Source organism: Zalophus californianus, chromosome 10, assembly GCF_009762305.2.
Source record: "Zalophus californianus isolate mZalCal1 chromosome 10, mZalCal1.pri.v2, whole genome shotgun sequence".
In the NCBI taxonomy this organism is placed as follows: Eukaryota; Metazoa; Chordata; class Mammalia; order Carnivora; family Otariidae; genus Zalophus; species Zalophus californianus.
Genome location: NC_045604.1, coordinates 71,362,129 through 71,381,918, shown reverse-complemented (window position 1 = coordinate 71,381,918; position 19,790 = coordinate 71,362,129). Strand labels below are relative to the sequence as shown.

At 58.2% G+C, this 19,790-nt stretch overlaps 1 protein-coding gene across 2 annotated transcripts; it reads right to left on the bottom strand.

The window, feature by feature from the left end:
- Positions 1-1,836: 1,836 nt before the first annotated feature.
- On the bottom strand, positions 1,837-19,108 carry CCNF (cyclin F). Of its 2 annotated transcripts, XM_027612372.2 has the most exons (17): positions 19,070-19,108; positions 18,178-18,332; positions 17,054-17,160; positions 15,975-16,042; positions 14,523-14,776; positions 14,130-14,183; positions 13,187-13,291; positions 12,791-12,868; positions 11,050-11,201; positions 8,350-8,514; positions 6,416-6,539; positions 5,974-6,154; positions 5,546-5,633; positions 4,832-4,931; positions 4,625-4,752; positions 3,782-3,951; positions 1,837-3,129 (listed from the first exon to the last, which is right to left on the bottom strand). In XM_027612372.2, exons 1-17 carry the CDS (start codon positions 19,083-19,085, stop codon positions 2,651-2,653), a joined length of 2,424 nt encoding a protein of 807 aa, XP_027468173.1. In that variant the 5' UTR covers positions 19,086-19,108; the 3' UTR covers positions 1,837-2,650. The 2 variants fall into 2 exon arrangements, with proteins under 2 accessions (XP_027468173.1, XP_027468174.1); XM_027612373.2 differs by lacking the exon at positions 12,791-12,868.
- Positions 19,109-19,790: the final 682 nt, after the last annotated feature.

The following is a 19,790-nucleotide window of genomic DNA, read 5'->3' as shown; positions in this document are numbered from 1 at the left end:
GGCTCCCGCGTCCCCGCCCTCAGCGCCCGGGCCCCGCCTCCGGCGCTCGGGCTGCCACGTCTCCGGCCCTGCGGCACCCGCCGCGACTCCCGCTCGGAGCTGGGCCCCGGGGTCTCAGAGGGTCCTCTGGTGGTGCACGGACATCTGGTTTGGACGACTGGGTAGATGGAGGCACCTGTGATTGCTTACGGTTGAGTTTGTCTTTGTCCTATTGAAGGCGCCCTAAAGCAGGGTCGAGGTGCTCTGCGGATCCCAGGCCACCTAGCGCGGGGCAAGGTACTTGACGGGGCCCAGTACGTATTTCAATATAGAGATGAGGAGGACACGTGTGTTGGGGGCACAGTTAGGGAGGAGGGAGCGTTCGCTTGTGGACATCCTGGTGAGGTGACAACATTCGGGGGTGGCATCAGGTAGGCACCTGAGCAGAGGCACATCAAAGTCCAGAAGACCTGGGATGGTGGCCTGAGAACAATGGGCTGGGGCCAGATGGTCCAAGGTGGGGCAGGAGTATAGACGGGGACTGGTGAAGGATGGGTGATGGAAGGGGAGCTGGAGCCCAGAGAGGTGGAGGGACAGTAGAGCCAGGTGTCACAGAAGCAACCTGAGGCTGTTCCAAGAGGGTCTCCACAGATTGGAGGATGGGGCCTTCAGTGACTCAGACAGCTGGGGGACAGGTGCTAGCTGGGAGGAGTGATGAAGGCAGCAGGGCCCCATGTAATTGGAGTTAATAAGTAGGGCTGTGAACCTGCAGGAGCTGAGAAATCTCAGCAGGAGCTGCACGGATGACATGCTGGGGGTGGGGGAGGTTACTTCAAGATGGAGAGGTGTCCATTTCATAGCTGCTGGGGGGGGAGCTGGGGGCCCCATGCTGCTTGGGGCTGTTCCAGGGTGGGAGCTTAGGGTGGGCCCGTCCACGGGCAGTGGCCCATTCTCATCTGGAGAGAGGAAGGGAGGGAGAGGCTCCGATCAGCGCAGGCAGGTGGCATTAGGTCCCCACTGGAGTGGTCTCCTACAGCTGCAGGCGGGGAGAAGGCAGAGAGCCGGGTCCATCCAGAGTTGAGCTTTTGACAATGGGCCACAGACAAGGAGGTGGGCAGTTCAGATATGCACATCACTCAGCTGCCACTACCCTCATCACATTTAATCCCCACAATACCCCTATGAGGTAGGTACTATGGCCCCATCTTACAGATGAGGATACTGAGGCTCACACATGCCCAGGGGCACAGTTGACAGGAAACATCTGCAATCTCAACCGTGCCCCACTGGGGTGGTCAGAATTCTCTTAGAGTTGCAGGAACACAGCTCCCACAGCAACACCCACACACACCCATACCCACGCTCGCACACACACAAGCACCCAGAAGAGCTACCGCGGAGTATCTCTTCCTTCCACCGAGCTCGGGTTCAAGAGCATTTGGGGGATGGCTCCTGGCCCAGTGGTTCTTTCTGACGTTCCGAGAAGCAGCAGAAGCTATCTGTTCAGGGCATGTGTCTCAGTGGTCCACCCAACCGGGGGGTGTTTGGGGTCAGTCTAGAGCAGATCCCGCCAGTGTTTTGGCTGCTGTACCCAGGAGGTGGCAGGTGTGGGGAAGCCTCTGGAACCCACAGCAGATCCACCCTCACCCAACAGGTGGGGACAGGTCCTCTGAGTCTCACTCTTCTGCACTGTGGTCACCTCAGATGTTACAAATGACAATTTTTTTCCATCTAAACTCTCTGGGAAGAGTGTCAGGATAGCATTGAGGGATCTGAATCAGATGTTCCTTTTTCCTTTAGTTGAGCATAAATAAAGTTAAGAATCTCTCTCTTTTTTAAATTTAATGCCTTCTATCTTTAATTTTTTTTTATTTCCATCTTAGAAGAACAAAGGATGGAAATAGAGAGGAAAAGAAATGGCCTAGAAATTCAGTGCAAAGAGAGGTGTTCATGTGGACACCACCTGCTGGGGACAAAGACCAATCACTCTGGAGGAAGGGACAGATTTCTGAGGGAGCAGAGAGTGTGGTGGGCAGGGAGCTGAGGGCCAAGAAAGCAATTAGGGCCCCCCACCTGGCGTTCCCATGCAGTCCACAGCAGTGTGCAGGGGCATGGCTCCCTCAGCAGGGGACCTGCCACCCAGTGAGGACGGGAGCGGCAGGGGGGGGGGGCAGGTGCGGGTGCGGAGATATGAGGACGGTGGGGCGCTCAGAGCTGTCAGCCCCCCCAGGAACCCAAAACCAGAGAGATGCTGGGAGGGGAGCTGGGCCAGGCCACCTGGCCACACGCGTTCTCAACTGTGAAAGCTGTCGGCTCCTGGGATGGGGCTCAGTGGGGCTGGGGAGATCAGGACGTGGGCTCAAGCTCCCCAGAGAGAGGACAGACACAAGAGGGGACAGAGAAACGGGCTTCACAGGGTGTGGCATAACTGCTTTGAGGCTAAGCTTCCCAAAGGGAAGAATCTGAGTTTTTGTTCTGATTCAGACATTCTGACGGCTCGCATGGGACTACCCTGGAGAAAGAAACTTAGCGTCCCGTGTTCTCTCCGTTCCCTGTGAGAGAGCCACTGGGGTCCACATGGCGTCCATCTCCAGTGCCCCCACGGCTCCCTAGTGCGGCAGCCCTCCCTTAGGCAATGTTCCCTGCGGCAAGCACGGGCACACTCGCAGCCTCAGCAAGCCTGGCTCAGGTCCCTCTCCTCCTCCTCCCCTTCCTCCTTGCTGTGGGTCGATAGGTTTTTCCTCTTCACCTGGGGCACGCTGCTCTCCGGAGGGCTTGGAGAGCGACACTGTAAACACGACTTCTTGGCATGGTGGTGGCAAGGCTGTGTGTTTGAGTCGCTGCCTGGGGACAGCACTGAGGTAGATTGGGGGGGGCCCCCTGAGATGCCGTCCACTGAGTTTGTGGGACTTGTGCTGCTGATGGAGGAGTACCCTGAGGTCACATTGTCCCTGCCTGGCTCCCTTGTGCTGCAGAGCCGAGGCTCAGGCCCTGGCGTTGGAGGCGTCTGGGGGCCTGGTACCCAGGTGCGCGGGTCCTGGCGTCCCCTGTCCTCCGGGCAGGCCTCCTCATCACTCGATTCCTGGCAGCAGTGCTGTTCGGGGCTCAGATAGACCACGGTGACATCGAGGATGCCGCTGGGGGCCGTCACTGTGGGAGACATGAGGAGAGAGATGCGGCCACTGCCCGAGCAACAGGGTGCCCCGCTGCCCAGTCAGGACCCCCAGTGGCCCAGGGTCCAGCTCTTCGCCAGGACAGGCGTGGCTCTCACTGGACTGTCCCCTGTACTGCTCTCCTTTGGGTAAGAAATTGAGGGTGGCACTCAATGTGATTTGGGGGAGTGACTACAAACTAGTTACCAATAATTCATTTAATCCCCAAGTGGACACAAAGCAAGCAATTGGAAAGTTGACAGAAACTGCTTCAACTGGGCTTCCTTTGTGTTTAGCTGCTCGAGAACACAGGGGCAGAGCCTCCGACAGGCAGCTCTGGAGGGGTGCACAAGGAACAGAGCCCAAAAGGGCAGTGGGTGGCACATCTCACACAATGTTCGAGAAAGAACTCCTTGTGAATTGCAGACAAGGTCTCTTCTGCTTCCCTGCCCTGGTGAAGCCCTCCCACAGTCCTGGCTGGGGCCGGACACAGGTCTTTTCTCCCTGCCGGGGGCTGGGAGAATGCCCACCCTGGCTCCCGACCCCACTCTGGTGTTCTAGGGGCTCTGCTGTCTCACGCCTGCCTGGGTGTGGACGCCCCCCCCGCCCCCGAGGGGGCATCTGGGTGGCCTCCGGGCCGTGGCACTCACCGTCACCGTCCTTCTCACCCTCGCTTTCCTGGTCACCCTCGTAGCCAGAGCAGTAGTCCAGGCTCCAGTCCAGAAAGCTGCCCAGCAGCATCTCCTCCTGGCTGGACAGCTCCGCGGTGGGCGTGGTGACGAAGCTGCCCCTGTCCTCCTGGAGGCTGTTCTCCCGCTTCCTGCAGGGTGGGAGGGCCAGGAGCCCGGTCGTGGCTGGTCCTCCTACCCAGCCTGGTCCCCTCTGCACTTGCCCGCCCTGGCCTGCTGTGCTGGGTGCGGGGACGATACAGCTACCCAGCTGCCTGCCCTCAGGAAGCTCGCAGCAAAGCTCCTAGAGGCAGGGCCGGTGGCACAGTGAGGGGCTGCGCATCTGGACTTGGCGGGTGGGTAAGGTGGGAAGGGTAAGTTATTCCAGGTGGTCGAGCCAGGACACTGAGACGGGGGACATGTGTGGGATAGACTCGGGAGACGAGGGGGAGACGGGATAGCCCGGGAAGTGCGGAGGGACAGGGGCGGGAGTGACAGCAACACAGTGGAACAGGGTGGCCCGCAGGTGCTTGTGCTGGGCTCAGCCTGTGCTTGAGACCACCTTTGCCCCAAGGGGCCAGGTTAAAGCAAGAGAGACAGCTGCACTGGAGACAGAGAACAGGGTGGCCGACAGTGGAGATTGGGCCCAGGAACCAAGGCCTAGATCCAACCCCAGCTTCAGTTTTCGTGGGACCTGCTGCTTCTCCCTGCTACGTCTTAGAAGCCCCCTGTGTAAAAGCGGGTAACAGAGCCCTTCAGACAGCCGTGGGGGTCCCCAGCGAACCAGGCCCAGCACGCACGGTTTCAGACACGGGACTCACTCACCGCTTGGTCCGCCTTCCTGAAGGAGAGGTGAGGAAGGCGTGGATGTCCCCTGTGCTGAGGAACGACGTGGGCTCCGGGCTGTTCTGCTTCACTCCCAGAGCTGTGCACAACTGGCCGTAGCTCAGTACCTGAGAGGAGACCTGGTCAGGGGGAGGGACGGGGCCGGGAGGGGCCGGCGGCCGGGGTGGGCGGCGGGGGCACGGGCACCTCTTCCTGGCTGATCTCTTCGTAGCGCTTGTCCTCAAACCGCTGCTTCACGGCAGTCAGAGACACTTGCCGGTAGTCCTTGGGGGCGTCATCGTGGAAGCTGCAAACAGGGACAGTGGGGTCACATGCAGGGCTCCAGGGCGGGTGGCATCGGCACCCCAGCCCAGGGGGCTCTGGGGCTCAAGTCAGAGGCTGAGGTTCCGATGTGTTCTGAGTCCCGGAAGTGCCCGAGGACAGGCAGAAGGCCAGAGTCCCCCAGACCCGCACGCAGGGCAAGAGAGCGCAGAGCGTGGCCCGGCCGAGGGGGCAGCGGCTGGGCTTTGGCACGGGCACATGTCGGGAGCGGGCACCGGAGTGAGCGGACGAGGAGCAGGGCCACGGCAGGAAGCAATCGCAGCTGGCCAACTCCAGAGCGAGGGAACAGGTGGTCCCAAGCCACACTGGCCACTGCTCAGGCAGCCAGCTTCAATGTTTCTATTACCATCCGCCGCCTGCAGGGTGAGCTCTGGGTTGGGAGGAGCTGCTGTATGCGCATCAAATGTCAAAACTGTGCCAAACAGGCAACGTGACCTGGCGTTTTTCCAGGTCGACTCTGAGAACGCCGTGCCCTGCGGGGCAGGTCTGTGTGAAGGTTGACAGCGAGCTCCCCGTGGGACACAAGGACGCAGCCTCTGTGGCAGCTGGGTGGGGGCTCACTTCCTTCTACAGACTCACCACTTCTGATGAAGGCTCAGGACACAGGGTATGAGGTCTTCACAGGAGAACCCAGTCAGGTCCCACAACCGCGTGGTCCAGGGCTGTGCTGGGGAGGAATGCAGGGGTGCTGGGGCGGTGCTGACACCCCCCCCGCGTCCCACGGCCCCCATGGTTCTGCTGTGCAGTTTCCTAGAGCTCGGGGTGACAAACGCCCCATGCTCGCTGTCAAGGTGCGGGAGATACTTAACGCTACAACCATCTCTTAACTTCGCCCCCACAGAACGGCTTTAGTCTGTCCTGGTGTCTCCTTGAGCGGAGACGCACATGCTCTTTTTTCTCCCCCACCCCTCCTCGCATCTGAGAGTTGTCTCCTGTGTCCTGACTTGGGGAGTCCCCAGTCCCCGGCTCGCCCTGCTGAGCAGCCGGCGGAAGGGCGGGCTCCTTACCCTGCCCGTGCGTCAGCCTTGCGAGCAGTAGGGCGGCTGCGGCCAGACGGGCTGGAGCATAGGCCGCCAGGCTGGTGTGCAGCAGGGAGAGCTCGCACAGGAAGCTGCACAGGTGCTGGGTTCTCGGCGCCACAGGGACCAGCGTCAGGAGGACGTCCTTGTAATCAACCACAGTGGGGACCTACATGGGGCAGGGAGGTGACGTGGGGTCCTGGCATGCAGAGGGCTCACCCACCCACTCAGCGGGGAGGCTGGCCCTGCCCATGTTCACACCGGCACCAGGGTGTTGCAGTGACCAGCTGCAGCTCCAGCCTCGTGCCCTCTGGGTCCAGGAAGACTTTCCAGAGCAGGAAAGCTCACCACCATGCAGGAGCCCGATTCCTCCTGTCCCCTCCCATGGCTTCAGCTCTGATGTGAAAGTAAACAGCAAATAGCCACTTACCCGAATCTTCCCTTCCAGGGCAGAGATGATCTCTCCCATCATCCGCACCAGGTCCTCATACTTGTATGTGTTGTCTGTGAGCCACACAGCCTCGCGGATTGTCAGGATCTCTTTGCTGATGAACCTAGAATGTCAAATGGGCCTGAGCAAGGAGTCTGCTCTCCCTGGAGGCAGCGATTGCTTCAGCCCCATTGATGGGGCGGGGGGGGGAGGTCAAAGAGTGGACTGAGCTGCCTGCAGCCCCCGAGAGGAACAGATGAACTCGGGTGACCCTGTCTGAAGGGTCTGCAAAGGAAGTGGGACTGGTGCTGGCCGTGGGAGTGGCCAGCTCCAGGCACGCAGAGGTGTCTGCAAAAGGCACCCACAATCGACGTGACTGGTTGATTCTCTTAATGACCTGAGGATTAAACCAGCTTCTACAGAGCACATGTAAACAAGAGCTTAAATCTGGGAGGTGGGTGAGCCAGCAGAAGGAGGGCTGGAGGTTGTTTGAAGGTAGGTGCTCAGCACGGGTCTGGCCATCTGTTCTCGAATCTCCGGTGGCCCCAACTAGCAGGGAACACGCTGGTTCAGTAGCCTGCTGGCAAGGGAGCAGAACCAAGCCGTGGCTGCTCTGTCCTGGGGACGCTGTAGCTGCCCCGTTTGCTATGGGCTTGACCGAGAGAGAAGATGGGAGATGTGGGGAGTACAGGTGCAGAGGGCATGAGGCGGGAGTGGGCCCAGTGGGGCCGGGTGTTGGAGCTCCCGGGCAGAGGGCCATGGCAGGCACTGCTCTGAGCAGAGGTGGGGCATCTCTGCCTCTAGGATCTTTATAAAGCATCTCACTGCTAGCCAGTTGGTGGTCCAGTAATTTGGTTTCTGATTACAAGGGTGTAGTTACGCTGCTCGGGCATGAGGAAGTGGGGCCCGTCTGTTCTGCCACCTCTACTGAGAAGGTCTGAATGCAGGGTCCCATGAGCATGCCTGAGGGGCTGGGCGGCAGGTGGCCGCCTTGCCTGCAGCCCCAAGCCCACGCTGGTCCCCTACAGACCACACATACCAGTTCCCAGCACAACCACATGACCGAGCTCACAGCATTGGACACGGTTGCCTCAGGGGTCACCAGGGGTGGCAGAGAGTAAGACAGGAGCTAGGGCTTTTTGTGACCTCATGACATAGAAAAACCACCCCAACAACGTAAGCCTGGACCCCCTGCCTCAGGGCTACACACAAAGGAAGTCCGAGTGTCTGAGTGCACCCTGCTGTGCATGGCGAGCCTGTCCCTCACGCCCCAAGGCTCTCGGACAAGGATGGCAAGTCTGCAGGGGGAAGGGCAGACCACACGGGCATGTCTGCCTTAGGAAGACAAGAACACTCAAGATGTTTCCAAGGCAAAACTGGGACAGACAAGTATTGATAAAAGACAGTAGATTTAGGTAAAACGTAAGCTGGTTCTGCACGAAAAGTCAGAGTTGCCAAGAGTGCAGGCAGCTGTACGAGGAGGTACCCGGTGTTTGCAGTGGGACTGGGGTGTTCTGGGAGCTGGTTGGGGGCATGAGACCCTCTAACTGCAGGTCTCTAATGACACAGGCTAGAGAGCTCGACCGCTGAGAAGGGGTCTTTCCGTGACCTCGGAAGGAGGATGCGGCGGGGGGGCAGGTCGCCACATCACCCTCAGGGGCCAGGGGAGGAGGGGCCCAGCCTGAACCCGCCTGAGCAAGGCCATGTTCTGGGGTCCCCGCAGGCCGGGATGAGCGGCCACCCACGCACCAAGGGTCAGTCCCCCATCTGAGGAGAACTACTCTGCTTGCGCTCTCCCTGAAGTTCAGACCCACATCTGATGAGGTGGGACACTGAAGGCTCCTTTCATTGACAAGCCAGGCCGGGAGGCTGGGCAGGCCCAGCATGCTGAGGGTCATCTCGCAGATCCTGCCCGGGGTGGGGGGGGAGCTTACCGGGTGCAGATGACCATGCAGGCAATGCCCAGCAGCTGAAGCCTGTACCGGGGCACCAGCCTCCTCCGCAGGTACCGGTCCACGCACTCCACGGTCAGGTGAAGGCACAGGCTCGTGAAGTCCTTCATAGTGGCGACTTCTACCAGCCAGTCAATCAAGATGTACCTGCAGGAAGAGCACCACCCCTGAAAATGAGGGTGAGCGTCCCATTCCCGCCTGGCCCGTCCATCCGCAGGGAGTGAGCTGGTTATCTGCAGCATCGTCGATTTACCCAGGAACTTGTCCCAGCCGGAGGTGCCAGGTCCAAGGGGGCTGGGAAGGCCCCAAGGCTGCTGGGTTCCTAGGAGGAAGCTGGGCTCACACACCTGTGTCCCCTGCCTTCTCCCACACAGACAGCCAGGTACTGGATGAGCGCAGACACAGGTAAGGGGCAAGGTGGGGCCACCCTGGAGGGCTGAGGATAGATCACAGGGCCCAGGACAGGCGAACAGTCACACGAAGCTGGCAAGACCTGTGGCCCTCCCGCAAACCTATATCCTCCTCGTGGAGCGGCTCCATCCATGGGGTCATTTATCTCGACCCTCTGCAATGGGGCAGAGAGCCAGAATGGAGCTAAAGGAGGGTGCCCTGAGCCCAGCACCGGACTTCTCAGCACCCAGCAGCCCTGGCGGGGCTGACAGACATGCGGTCCCTCCTCGAGGGGGCTCAACCTGGGACCAGGGACACAGACCTCACACGGGAGTGCTGGGTGCCACAGCAAGGGTGCCCGAGTATGGTCAACAGCTCTCTGAACAAAGGAGAGGAGAGACCAGAAGCAAGAGGGAGAAGAAACAAAGCTGCTGGGGTCTGGGCAGGTGTTCCAGGTACCGGGTGGAAGCATCTGTCACAGGTGAAGGGAAGGAGGGAGATGGGAATGGGGGTGAGACAGACAGCCTGTGCTTCCTCCCAGAGCTGGAAGACTGCGTGAGTGCCGCCAGGTGTTGGAGGTTTTATTTTAATATTTTTTTAAAGATTTTATTTATTTATTTGATTAAGAGAGAATGAGAGACAAGAGAGCACGAGAGGGAAGAGGGTCAGAGGGAGAAGCAGACTCCCCGCCGAACAGGGAGCCCGATGCGGGACTCGATCCTGGGAGTCCAGGATCATGACCTGAGCCGAAGGCAGCCGCCCAACCAACTGAGCCACCCAGGTGTTGGAGGTTTTAAACCATCCAACACTGGGAACAGAAGAGGATGCTCCCCCACCCAGACTTAGCGACCCTAACGATGGGACTTCTAAAAATCAACCAACCGGGCGCTTGCGGGGGATCAGTTGGTTACGCGTCTGACTCTTGATTTCGGCTCAGGTCATGATCCCAGGGTTCTGGGATCGAGTCCTGTGGGTTCCCTGCTCCACAGGGAACCTGCTTCTTCCTCTGCCTCTGCCCCTCACTTTGCTCGCATGCACACACACGCTCTAATAAATAAAATCTTTAAAACAAAAAACAAACCAACAGAATTGTATACTTTAAAACGGCTAAATCCTAAGCCAACACAATGTCACATATCAAATATACCTCAGTTTAAAAAAAAAGGCATCTGTTTTGCTTCATATAGAGGTAAAGGAAAAGCAGCTCAACTCAAAGGCTGTCACGATGTTAATATTTCAACAAAATTCTGTTTTTGAAAAGGAGAAAGTGTCCCCCCAAACAACAGCGACAGTCCCCCAAAAAGGGTCGCCCAAGAGGGGCACAAGGTGCTTTCAGGATACACCTTCTCAGAGGAGGAGGAACAGTGGGGAGAGAAGGGGCTGCAGCTGGCGGCACTGGCCCAGGGTTCCATAGCACACCAGCTTGCTGACATGGGATGTGGGAGCAGAGGACAGTGCGTCCCTGCACCAGGTGCGAGATCAAGCCTCTCCAGGGAAGCCATGATTCCTCAGATGTCTACTGAGCACATTCCTGCCCCTTCAAAACCCAAAGCATGTTTTTAATTAATTTTTTAGAGAGAAAGTGGGGAAGGACTGAGGGAGAGGGAGAGAGAGAGAATCTTAAGCAACCTCCATGCCCAGCCCAGAGCCCAACACGGAACTCGAGCTCAGTGCCCTGAGATCATGACCTGAGCCGAAATCAAGAGTCGGACACTCAGCTGACTGAGCCACCCAGGTGCCCTTCCGAAGCATATTTGAAATCTCGTGGAAGCTTAAAGAATCATTTATGTTTTCTACATTAATTTCTAACATGTCCTGTGACCGAGTGAAAACCCTAGGGGCAGGGAATGCGGGGCGGGAGGCCACCCCAGAGGGCTCTGCTCCCCGCTCTGGGCAGGCGCGATGGCTGCGGACCCTCGTTTGCCACACCGAAGCTCACAAGAGGAGGCGTCAAGAAGAGGTGGTGTTTTGGCTACTGAAACTGGCAATACAAATCCCATCATTTTAGAAAGATGCTTAAATGGTGTAACACGTTCTGAGGGTTAAAAAGGAAAATGAGCACGGACACTCATGGGGGATATCTTCTCTTCAAAGCCCTGGAGAACGGGGGCATCCCCAGTTTTGGAAAACACGCGCACGAAGGGGGGTTCCAGCGGGGCTGCTAGCCCTGGCGCCCTGTGGCGGTGGCTTGGGTGGAACGGGCCCGACAGCCCCCTTCCCGAGCCCGGAGCCCGGCTGCCGCTCTGCCTCCGCCCACTGTCCTGTGCAGATTCTTGCTGTCACGGTCCTCACCTCATCGTGTCGCTGAGGCCCTTCTGCACAGAGAAGACCTGCTGCTTGCTGATGGCGCGGGAGGTCTGAAAGAGGGGGCGCACCACCCCGGCTGAGGCTGTCGCACCGAGTCCGAGCTGGCTTCCATGCGCACAGGCTTTGGCTAAAGACAGCTGTGGGACAGACACACACGTGAGCGCGAAGCCGCAGGCTGCCAGGGGAGAAGATGTGTGGGCACACAGCGGGTGCGTACACCTTCTCCGCCTTCTGGAAACAGCACGGCTCAGGTTCTAACTACTCATTCTGAAATAAACACTGGGTCATGCGGTAACGAACTTCAAGAGGGTCAAAATGTGCATTATGGAGTCAGCGAAGCAAAGGGGCCAAAACTGGCTGGAGGTTCAGATAACCTGGCTTTAAAACCTAGGTCTATGTGAACACCACAGGCAAACTGGGGGAAGTGCTGTGTGCCTCAGTTTCCCTTTCCATGAGGGCCCAACAGCACCTGCCTAGGTAGCCGGGTGTGTGGGTTGACAGAGCCGTGTCTGCCACTTGGCATGGGCCCCCTGGCACCTCTAGACCCTCTGATGGTAACTAGCAACCATTTCTAGATATTTCCTTCTAGATGTTTCTATGCATTCCTGATCATAGCACAGATACATTTTACCTTCTCTCAGCTCACCTAACAATAACATGGTTCCTTAAGATATGAAACACCTGTAAGCGTGTTTTACCTGTTCTTCCCTCCAGAGTTAGATTTGTTTTATTACTGGAACATCTCGGTGTAGCCATTTCGGGACTGGTACCTGTCTGCATACGTGGTCAACCCGCAGGGGCGACTGTGCCTAAGTATTTTCTGAAAGGGCTGCACAGATTTTCATACCAGCTAAGTGAATGTTTTGTCACATCTCTGCCAGCAAAAACTGCTCTCATGAAAAATGTGTACTCTCAGAAGTTATTAGCGATCCACTCAACATGTACAGAAAAAAGACATACGTACACATGATCTTGTTTAGCTGTGTGCCCCGTTAACTAGCGCTGAGGGGGGACGCTGCCCTGGGCTTTGACCAGTTTTTTCTATTTCCCCTCTTCCGGGAGCACACGAGGACCCTGTGAATGTTTATTGGAACGTTGCTATTCTTACAATCAGTTAGAGCTTCTGAGAGAACCGCGCTGTCCGCTATTCTCGCTGCTGCAAATCTGCTGACTGCCTGGGACATAAACGTCGCCATGTTCTGGGACACGTCAGGCTGGGCCGCCTACAGCTCTGTGATTTCTTCCCTCAATTTTAGGGCAGAGGACTCTAAAACACCCCCCTGGTGGGGCGACAAGAGTGTTTCTACCTGCTCGGCAAAGGGGGACTGTCTTTGATTTGTCCTAAACAACGGTTCTTTACAGCTGCAATGGGAGAGCATCTGGAGAACGCCATCTGCAAATCCCTCATGTCCTGGTTCTAACCCTGGGCGACCCGGTGAGTGGGTGAAATGATGGGAACAGGGCAGCGTTGCACACCCCCATCTGCTCCGAGCTACCAGGCAACCTCAGGGAGCGACATAAGCACTAACAGCAGACCTAGCACGGCCGCACCCGAGAACAGAGAGGCTGGAGGGCTGGCGGGGCAGGGGCTTGGAGGCGCCGGGGTGAAGCGTAGAGGTGAAGGGCACACCCCCAGCTACACTCCTGTCAGCCCTGGCGTCAGCCCTGGGCCAGTCTTACTGCCCACGAGAGGAGCGGGAAGGAGAAAGGCCGGCTCCTGCCTCACCTGTGCTTCCCAGCAGCCTTTGGCCGCGAAGTCCCTGAGTTTCCGGAAGCTGTGGAGGCATCGCCCAGGATCTGACATCTGTCAATGGGAGAGTGTCACCGTGCTATTTATACAGTTGTGTCTCTGGAGAAACTCAGAACCAACCCTTCAATTCCTAAATGTTCCTCCCAACACCCCTAGAGGGTCCACAGCTTGGTCTCCTTCCCAGCCCCTTATCCCCCAAATGGCGGTGGTTGCTGGGGCAGCTATGGGAGCAGCTGCTGGCCGGCGGCTCCTGGTGCTCGGGGAGCTGCCCAAGGACCCCCAGTGCGGACAGAACCTTGCCTGAGGGCCCATTTGGAGACCGCACCTTTGGCCGACACAAATCCTCCTCTCCCCAGCCCCCGGGCCACTCACGTCCGTCCTCCTGTCACGTTCCCAGAGGAGGTATGAGCTGGCCAGACAACCCTGATGAGCAGACTCTTCAAACAGGTCCTGGGCTTGCTGCTTCTGCTCTTCATCCTGCAACAAATCCCGGCACAGAGGCCTCCTTGACCGCGCTCCCCGCAGCGGAGCGCCAACCCCCACCCGTGGCCTCCTCCGCCATGTTCCCCGCAGAGCGCCGGCCTCTACGGGCCACCATGGTCTCTCCACAGACCTCTCAGTAAGCATATTCAGGGATCTCTCTTTTAATAAAATGAGTTTAGTAAACTAGGAGTGAAACCACTTCTGTTAAGATACGTGCTTTGACAACCGCTGGAGGGCGAGCTTCTGAGCTCTGCCCTCACAGGCCCCCTTCCTCCCAGAGGAGGTTTGTGTTTTGCTTGGCCCATGGCCCCTAGCTGGGCTCTGGGCTGCTCGCCGGAGGGTCAGCCCTCCACACTGGCCCTCCCAGATGGTGACGTGGAGGTTTTCTCAAGGCTCCTCCCTGGCCTCGCTCACGTGAGCTGTGTCCCTCCCTGCAGCTGCACCTGTCATCAGAAGCCACACCTTCCCTGAGTTTGCTGCAGGGTGGGCTCCTTAATCATGAGCTTGGCAAAGCTTCTTCAGCATAGGGAGGTCTGTGGGAAGAGCGGGAGAGGCTGTCTGGAGCCAGGTCATGAAACCAGACCATGGCCCGGCGAGCACTCGGATGCTCTGGGGGCTACAAACTGCTTCTCACAGGTGGGCCTTGCCTGGGCCTTATACCCCACACGGCCCCTCCTGCTGCTTCCCGCTTACTTCCTGGTCCCTGGTGTTTGTAGCTGCCAGGAAGGCAAGCAGCACAGAAACACGAAGCCCCTGCATACCACGTCTGCTGGCTCAGGGGGGCCAGGGCCACACCACCTAGCACAGGGTCCGGGCGGGACAGACAACTCACCTCGAAGAGACTGAGCACTCTCCCCAAGCAGTGCAGTATGGATGCTCTGTGAGTCTGAACAAGAGAAGGACAAAGTGTGATCATGAGTGGAAAGAGAACTTCCAGGGGGGCACATCCTTCCTTGTCCACCTGTTCTCGTGGCCCCTGCCTGGCCCACATCCCACCCCAAGGGCCACCCCCCTGATTCCAGGCTTCGAGGAGCCTGGGTCCTGTGTTTCCAGCTGTCAACGCATTTGCAGCCCAGCCCCCCATGGGACTCCCTGGGAGCCCCAGCTGTGAGGCCTCCTCTCCTGCTGGCTCATCTCCAGATGCCCCCACGCCAACATTCTCGATTTTCTGCACCTCCACTGTCATCAGGCACCTGGCCTTACATGGTCCAGGGTCTCTACTCACCCTATGGGGCTCAGACCGTCCAGCACGCCGGCCCCACGTGTGTCCCTCGCCAGGACCCGCTCCCTGCAGCTGGCACTCGGCCCTGAGGCTCTCATGAACCACAGCTTTGCAGCAGCTTCCAGACACCGACCACGGAGGGCGGATGAAGAGCCAGATGAAGGGCGTGGCACCCACATTCAGTCGCTCAGCGAGACTGAAGAAGTGAGAAGCCTTCAGGCCGTTCACTTCCGCACGTGCTTCATCAGACACAGACACTGCGGACACGGACAGAATGTTACTCGGGATGTCTCCGAAAGATAGGTGCACAGAGTTCTCCATGGGCTTTCTTCAAAGGCTACAATCTTACGCCTGCCGCAGCGCAACATTGCTGGTATTTAAAGAGAGCAGAACCCTCCAAGACGGGGGCTCCTCCCTTTCTTCCCTACCTTGTGAATCATGTGTCCCTGCCAGTAGCCTAGGTTCTGAAGGTCTGGGAAGGTGTCCCCGTGGAGGTAGCACACACGCCCTCCCTCCTGCTGGGAGCTACAGCCCGAACCCTTGCTAGTGGGTACTGTTTCCTTTTGGGCTAATGTTCCAAACCTGGACCGGTGGTAATGGCTACACCACTCTGTGAAGATACTACGAACTGCTGGCTTGTGCACTTTGGATGGGTGAGTTGGATGGTACGTGAATCCTGTCTGGGAACCGCTGTCTGAAGGGGGACCGCACGAGGTGCAGGACCACCCACCGTCTCTATGGGTCTCAACAATCCCAACCAGCTATGAGCAGGGGCTTTCCCAGCAAGATGCCAGATCTTTCAGAAGCAGAAGCATAGCAGCTATCCCCAGTCTTTATGCATTTTGGGGGCTGGGACTGGACACCCTGCAGGTTGGTTCTGTGTGCTAAGCAAAGGGGCAGGCACTGGAGAGGAGAAGGCCACATGGGTTCTCTCAAGGAGCACCTGTTCCTTGGCGGGTGAAGGCGTTCAGGCACAGGCCAGCTTTGACCTACTTGTACCTGCCTCCCACTGGAGCCGTGGCTACTGTGTTATTAACACCCCATAGAATTAGGCACCCTTTGATTGCTGCCCCAGAGTTCCAGGGAGGAACTGTGGCCAAGGATGGAGAGGGGCCAGCACCTACATGGGCTGTGGCATTCATTGGATGGAGTGGGGCGCTGCTGGTGGAGGAGCCCTGTTTGTCTGAGTAGCCCCCCCATTCTGAGTCTCTGCTGATGGAATTAAAGCATTCGTCAAAACAAGGTTTGTTAAAATAATTAAAGCGTACGGACCCAAAGATCACCAGTGGGTCCCATAGCAGGGCCCCTGTGGGTACACACTGCTGAGGGGAGAGGCCCACGGCTGGACCCGGCAAGAATAAGGGCTGAACGGCTCCCATGGAGAAGGGCTCATGCCTGTTCTACCAGGTCAGCACCGAGCAGGGCGAGGCCAGCCCCAGCCCCGTGAGGACTTACGGCCTTCATTGTAGAGGTAGGCTATACCCAGCTTCACGGCAGCTTCAAAATTTCCCTTTTCAGCAGCCCTAGACCATTAAAAACACACAGTGTCACCTGTGTTGTCCCATGAAGGTTCTGTCCCGCCACACCACCTGAAGCTAGAACTCTTGTTTCTTAATTGAGGATTTTTCAGGCAACGCAAATACCACTCATCCAATGACACATGACAACATGGATGAACCTTAAAGACGTGCCAAACAAAAGAACTCAGCCACAAAAGGCCACACGCTGTAAGATTCCCCTTATATGAAATGTCCACAGCAGGCAAATCCACGTACAAGTGGGCAGATCTGGAGCTGCCAGGGGCTGGGGGACTGCAGGGAAAATAGGGAGTGAGCACTGACGTCAACCCCTATTCACTCTGGCTTTGCCCGTGGGGTAATGAGGATGTTCTCAAGGGAGTGGTGATGGTTGCACAACTGTGTGAATCTACGAAAAACCACTGAGTTGCACACCTTAAACAGAGGCATCGTATGGTATGTGGCTTAGGTCTCAGGTGGCCTGTCTGGAGCCACCGGCACACGTGGATGATAGGTCTAGTCACCAGCACGCTGGGGCCCCCAGGCCGAGGGGCTCACACCTGCTCTGACCCCCCCTCTGCGTCCCAATCCCAGCAGGAGGACACCATCAACCAGGGAGTGAAATGCAACACTTTTGACCAAAAAAATAAAAAAAAATTTCACAGGAGTGAAATCACACACTTTTGACCAAAAAAATAAAGAGGGCTGAGTAAAATTTCCACAGGCAGGTGACCTGTGTTTGAGTCAGGCAGAATGGTCCCAGCCCGTGAGACCCTTCGAAGCATGACAGTGACTAATGAGTCCGGCTGGGCTGGTGGCATGGACGGCCAATGACTGTGCTTCATGTGACTCCACAGGTGACGCTGACAGCCCTCAGTCACTCCCTGGGGGGTGAGACGTGGGCGAGGGCAACCACAAGAGGAAAAACACGCCCAGGTCAGGCGTTGGGGACACAGGCTGGCATAACAGGGAGGCCCAGAGATGGGAGAAAATGGAGCTGTTGTCAGGTGCAGATACCTTTCAAAGAGCTTCAGGTTCCTTGGAGAAGGCCACAGCTCCTGGAAGCTGGCACACGCCCACACGCTGGCATGGTTGTCCACCAGGTACTTCAGGTGGGAGTGCACCTGCAGAACAACGGAAGCGGGGGGGGGGGGTGCATTATCAAGGGACCTCCCAGAAGCCCCACACCTGGAGCCCTTGAACATGGGACATAGACGGATGGAGGGCCTCCTGTCTCCCAACCCACGCCAGGGGGAAAGGCCCCCTGTGTATCAAAGTAATAGCTGCTTTGAGAGAGGGAAGAAACAAGTTTCTCGGAGGCTCTAAAGGTGGGGACAGTGGTGCCAGAAGGCAAAATAAGCATCCACCTTGAGAAAGAGGGGGTGACACCCCTGTAAGGGTGTATACCCTATAATGATCGGGGAAACGGACTCTAACAGGAGCAAGTAGAACAGAATTTTATCTTGTGCTCCTCTACCTAGGTCCTTGCTAGTGGGAAAACGGCTGGAGTCTGGAGGTCAACAGAGGCTCTAGAAAAAGACCAATAAACTCAATACCATCCTGGTCAGAGGCAGGAAGTGCCCCAGCTGGGAGCCCTGAGCACAGGTGAGTATTTCAAGGGCTAAAGTTCCCATTGCCATTGAAAACTCAGCACCCATGGATATTACGACCACAATGGAGGCGGCTCTGGGAGTCAGAGAAACAAGTTCCTGTTGGAGTTTTCCCACCAATTTGCTGTATGCCCTTGAGTAAGTCACTCTGAACGAAGGTGCAGTTGAATATCTGCAAACTAACTCCCAGGGTCCCTTTTAGGGCTCGACATTACATGCAATCTGTCCTCGAGAATGTGTTTTTGTTCTCCCTAATATACTATCTTGTTTCTTAAGAGGTGAGAATTTCACTGCCACAACAGGGTACTTTCTCTGTCAGACATCGCAACAGACTCAAAACATACCGCACTATGTTTCAGCTTTGATCGCAACAACCTCAAACATCTAGTAACAACATCATCCTTGTAGCCTCTGCCCTCTTTCATAGCCAAAATTTTATTCTCACATTTAAGAACACGAAACAGTGATGGGAAAACCAACAAGTTAGGTCAACAAGCTACAGGGCTGACGCACTTTCATCTGGCAACTTACAGCTCGGACAGCCAGGATGTCCCCGACAGAAAGCCATTTCAGGATATGAAAGAGCACATCTTCAGGGAGGCTCAAGATGGTTAGGTTTCGGGGTCTCCTCCTTATTCTTCGCTTTGTAGGGTAACAGAAACACTTGGCACACCGACAGTGGATCACTGAAAAAGAACAGCAGAATGGTCTCGGTGATGTTAGGAAAGGAGCTGGGCTGACGTGCAAAGTTGTATCTGAAGACGACGGAACAGTCACTGTGCCTTCCCCACAGAAGGAACCGGCCGCATTTCTAGTCCCACACAAAGATTAAATAAAGGGAGTAGTGGTCCGGGAATTCCGGCAGACACCATCATTCATTCAAAGATCCAGTAAATACTTACGGCGAATAGCAGGTGATCATGGAACTTGGCTACTGGGGCAAGAGCGGCGAACGCGGATGACGGTTCTGCCCTCGGACCCCTGCCCATCTCCGCTCCTACTCGCACCAGAACGACTCAGCAGGAGCCCCTCGCGCCGCTCACTTGGCTTCCTCCTCTCTCGTCCCCGCCGCCCGGCCGCAGGACCCCCTCCGCAGGCCTTCCTACCCTGCCCGGCTAACCTTACAGGAGTCGCCTACCACCAATTAACGGGCCGCGCGGGGCGACCGAGGCCCACAGGGTACCTGGATGTGACCGCCACACTGTGCTCGTCCCCTCGCTCTAGGCCGGACGCGGTACTCGCCGCCCGCGACAGGTGCCGGGCCCCGCGCGGGGCGTTCACGCCAAGCCCACCCGCACCCGCGGCGCCACCGGGCATTTAAACCGCGCGCCGGGCGGCTGCCGCCGGGACGCCCCGCACGCGGGGCCGAAGAGCCCGGGCCGCCCAGCTCGGTGTTCACCCGCCGCCCGCGCCCCGCACTCACCACCGCCGCTCCCCATCGCCGCCGCCGACTCCGCCGCCCGCGCCCCCGACCGCCGTCAGCCCCACGCGCCCCGCGCAGGCGCAAATCCGCCCCACCGCCCGCCTGAGTTTTCAAATGCGCCCGGCCCTCCCATTGGCCGGCTGGGGGGGGCGCGAGCCGCCCGGCCGCCGGGCCCCGGCCCCGGTCCCGCCCTCCCGCCCGCGCCGGGAGCTCGCGATTGGCCACGCCAGGACGCGAATTCGAACGCCGGCCGTTGATTGGTGGAGTCCGAGCGGTTGCCCCGCCCCCCGGCCGGGGCGGGAGGGGTCCCCCGGGGAGCGCGGCGTCTGCCGGGTTGGTGGGGGTGTCTGTGTGTGCGCTTGGGCCCCGCTGTTCCGGCGGCGCGGGTCCCGGCGAGCGGCGTCCGCGGAGGCCTTTGCGCACCCACCGCGCCCCTGGCCCTCACCCCGAGGCCGCGCGCCCAGCCTCCCGCCCGCGCGTCAGGCGAGGACACCGCTGCTCGGGCGGCCGAGCCACAGGGGGCGTGGACCGGAACGCAGCCCCTTCAGGGACTCGGCCGGCGCCTTCTTCCCGCGAATCGTGTCTCAGGCGTCCCGCGGGCAGGACGTCGCCCCTGTGTGTCCCCGCTGTATCCTCACTGCCCCGCCAGGAACCTACTTCACTGGCTGCCCCCAGCCACCCCAAGCACGGTGTCCGTCAGGGACTGGGCAGTGCCCTCCGG

Bases quoted from the DNA above. Each gene is read 5' to 3' on its own strand.
- CCNF (XM_027612372.2), bottom strand. The intron at 4,932-5,545 runs GTGAGTCTGTAG...CCCTGTTTGCAG, and splicing joins CTGAGCCTTCATCAGAAGTG to CTTCCACGATGACGCCCCCA. The intron at 3,130-3,781 runs GTGAGTGCCACG...TGTCTCCCACAG, and splicing joins GGGTGAGAAGGACGGTGACG to TGACGGCCCCCAGCGGCATC.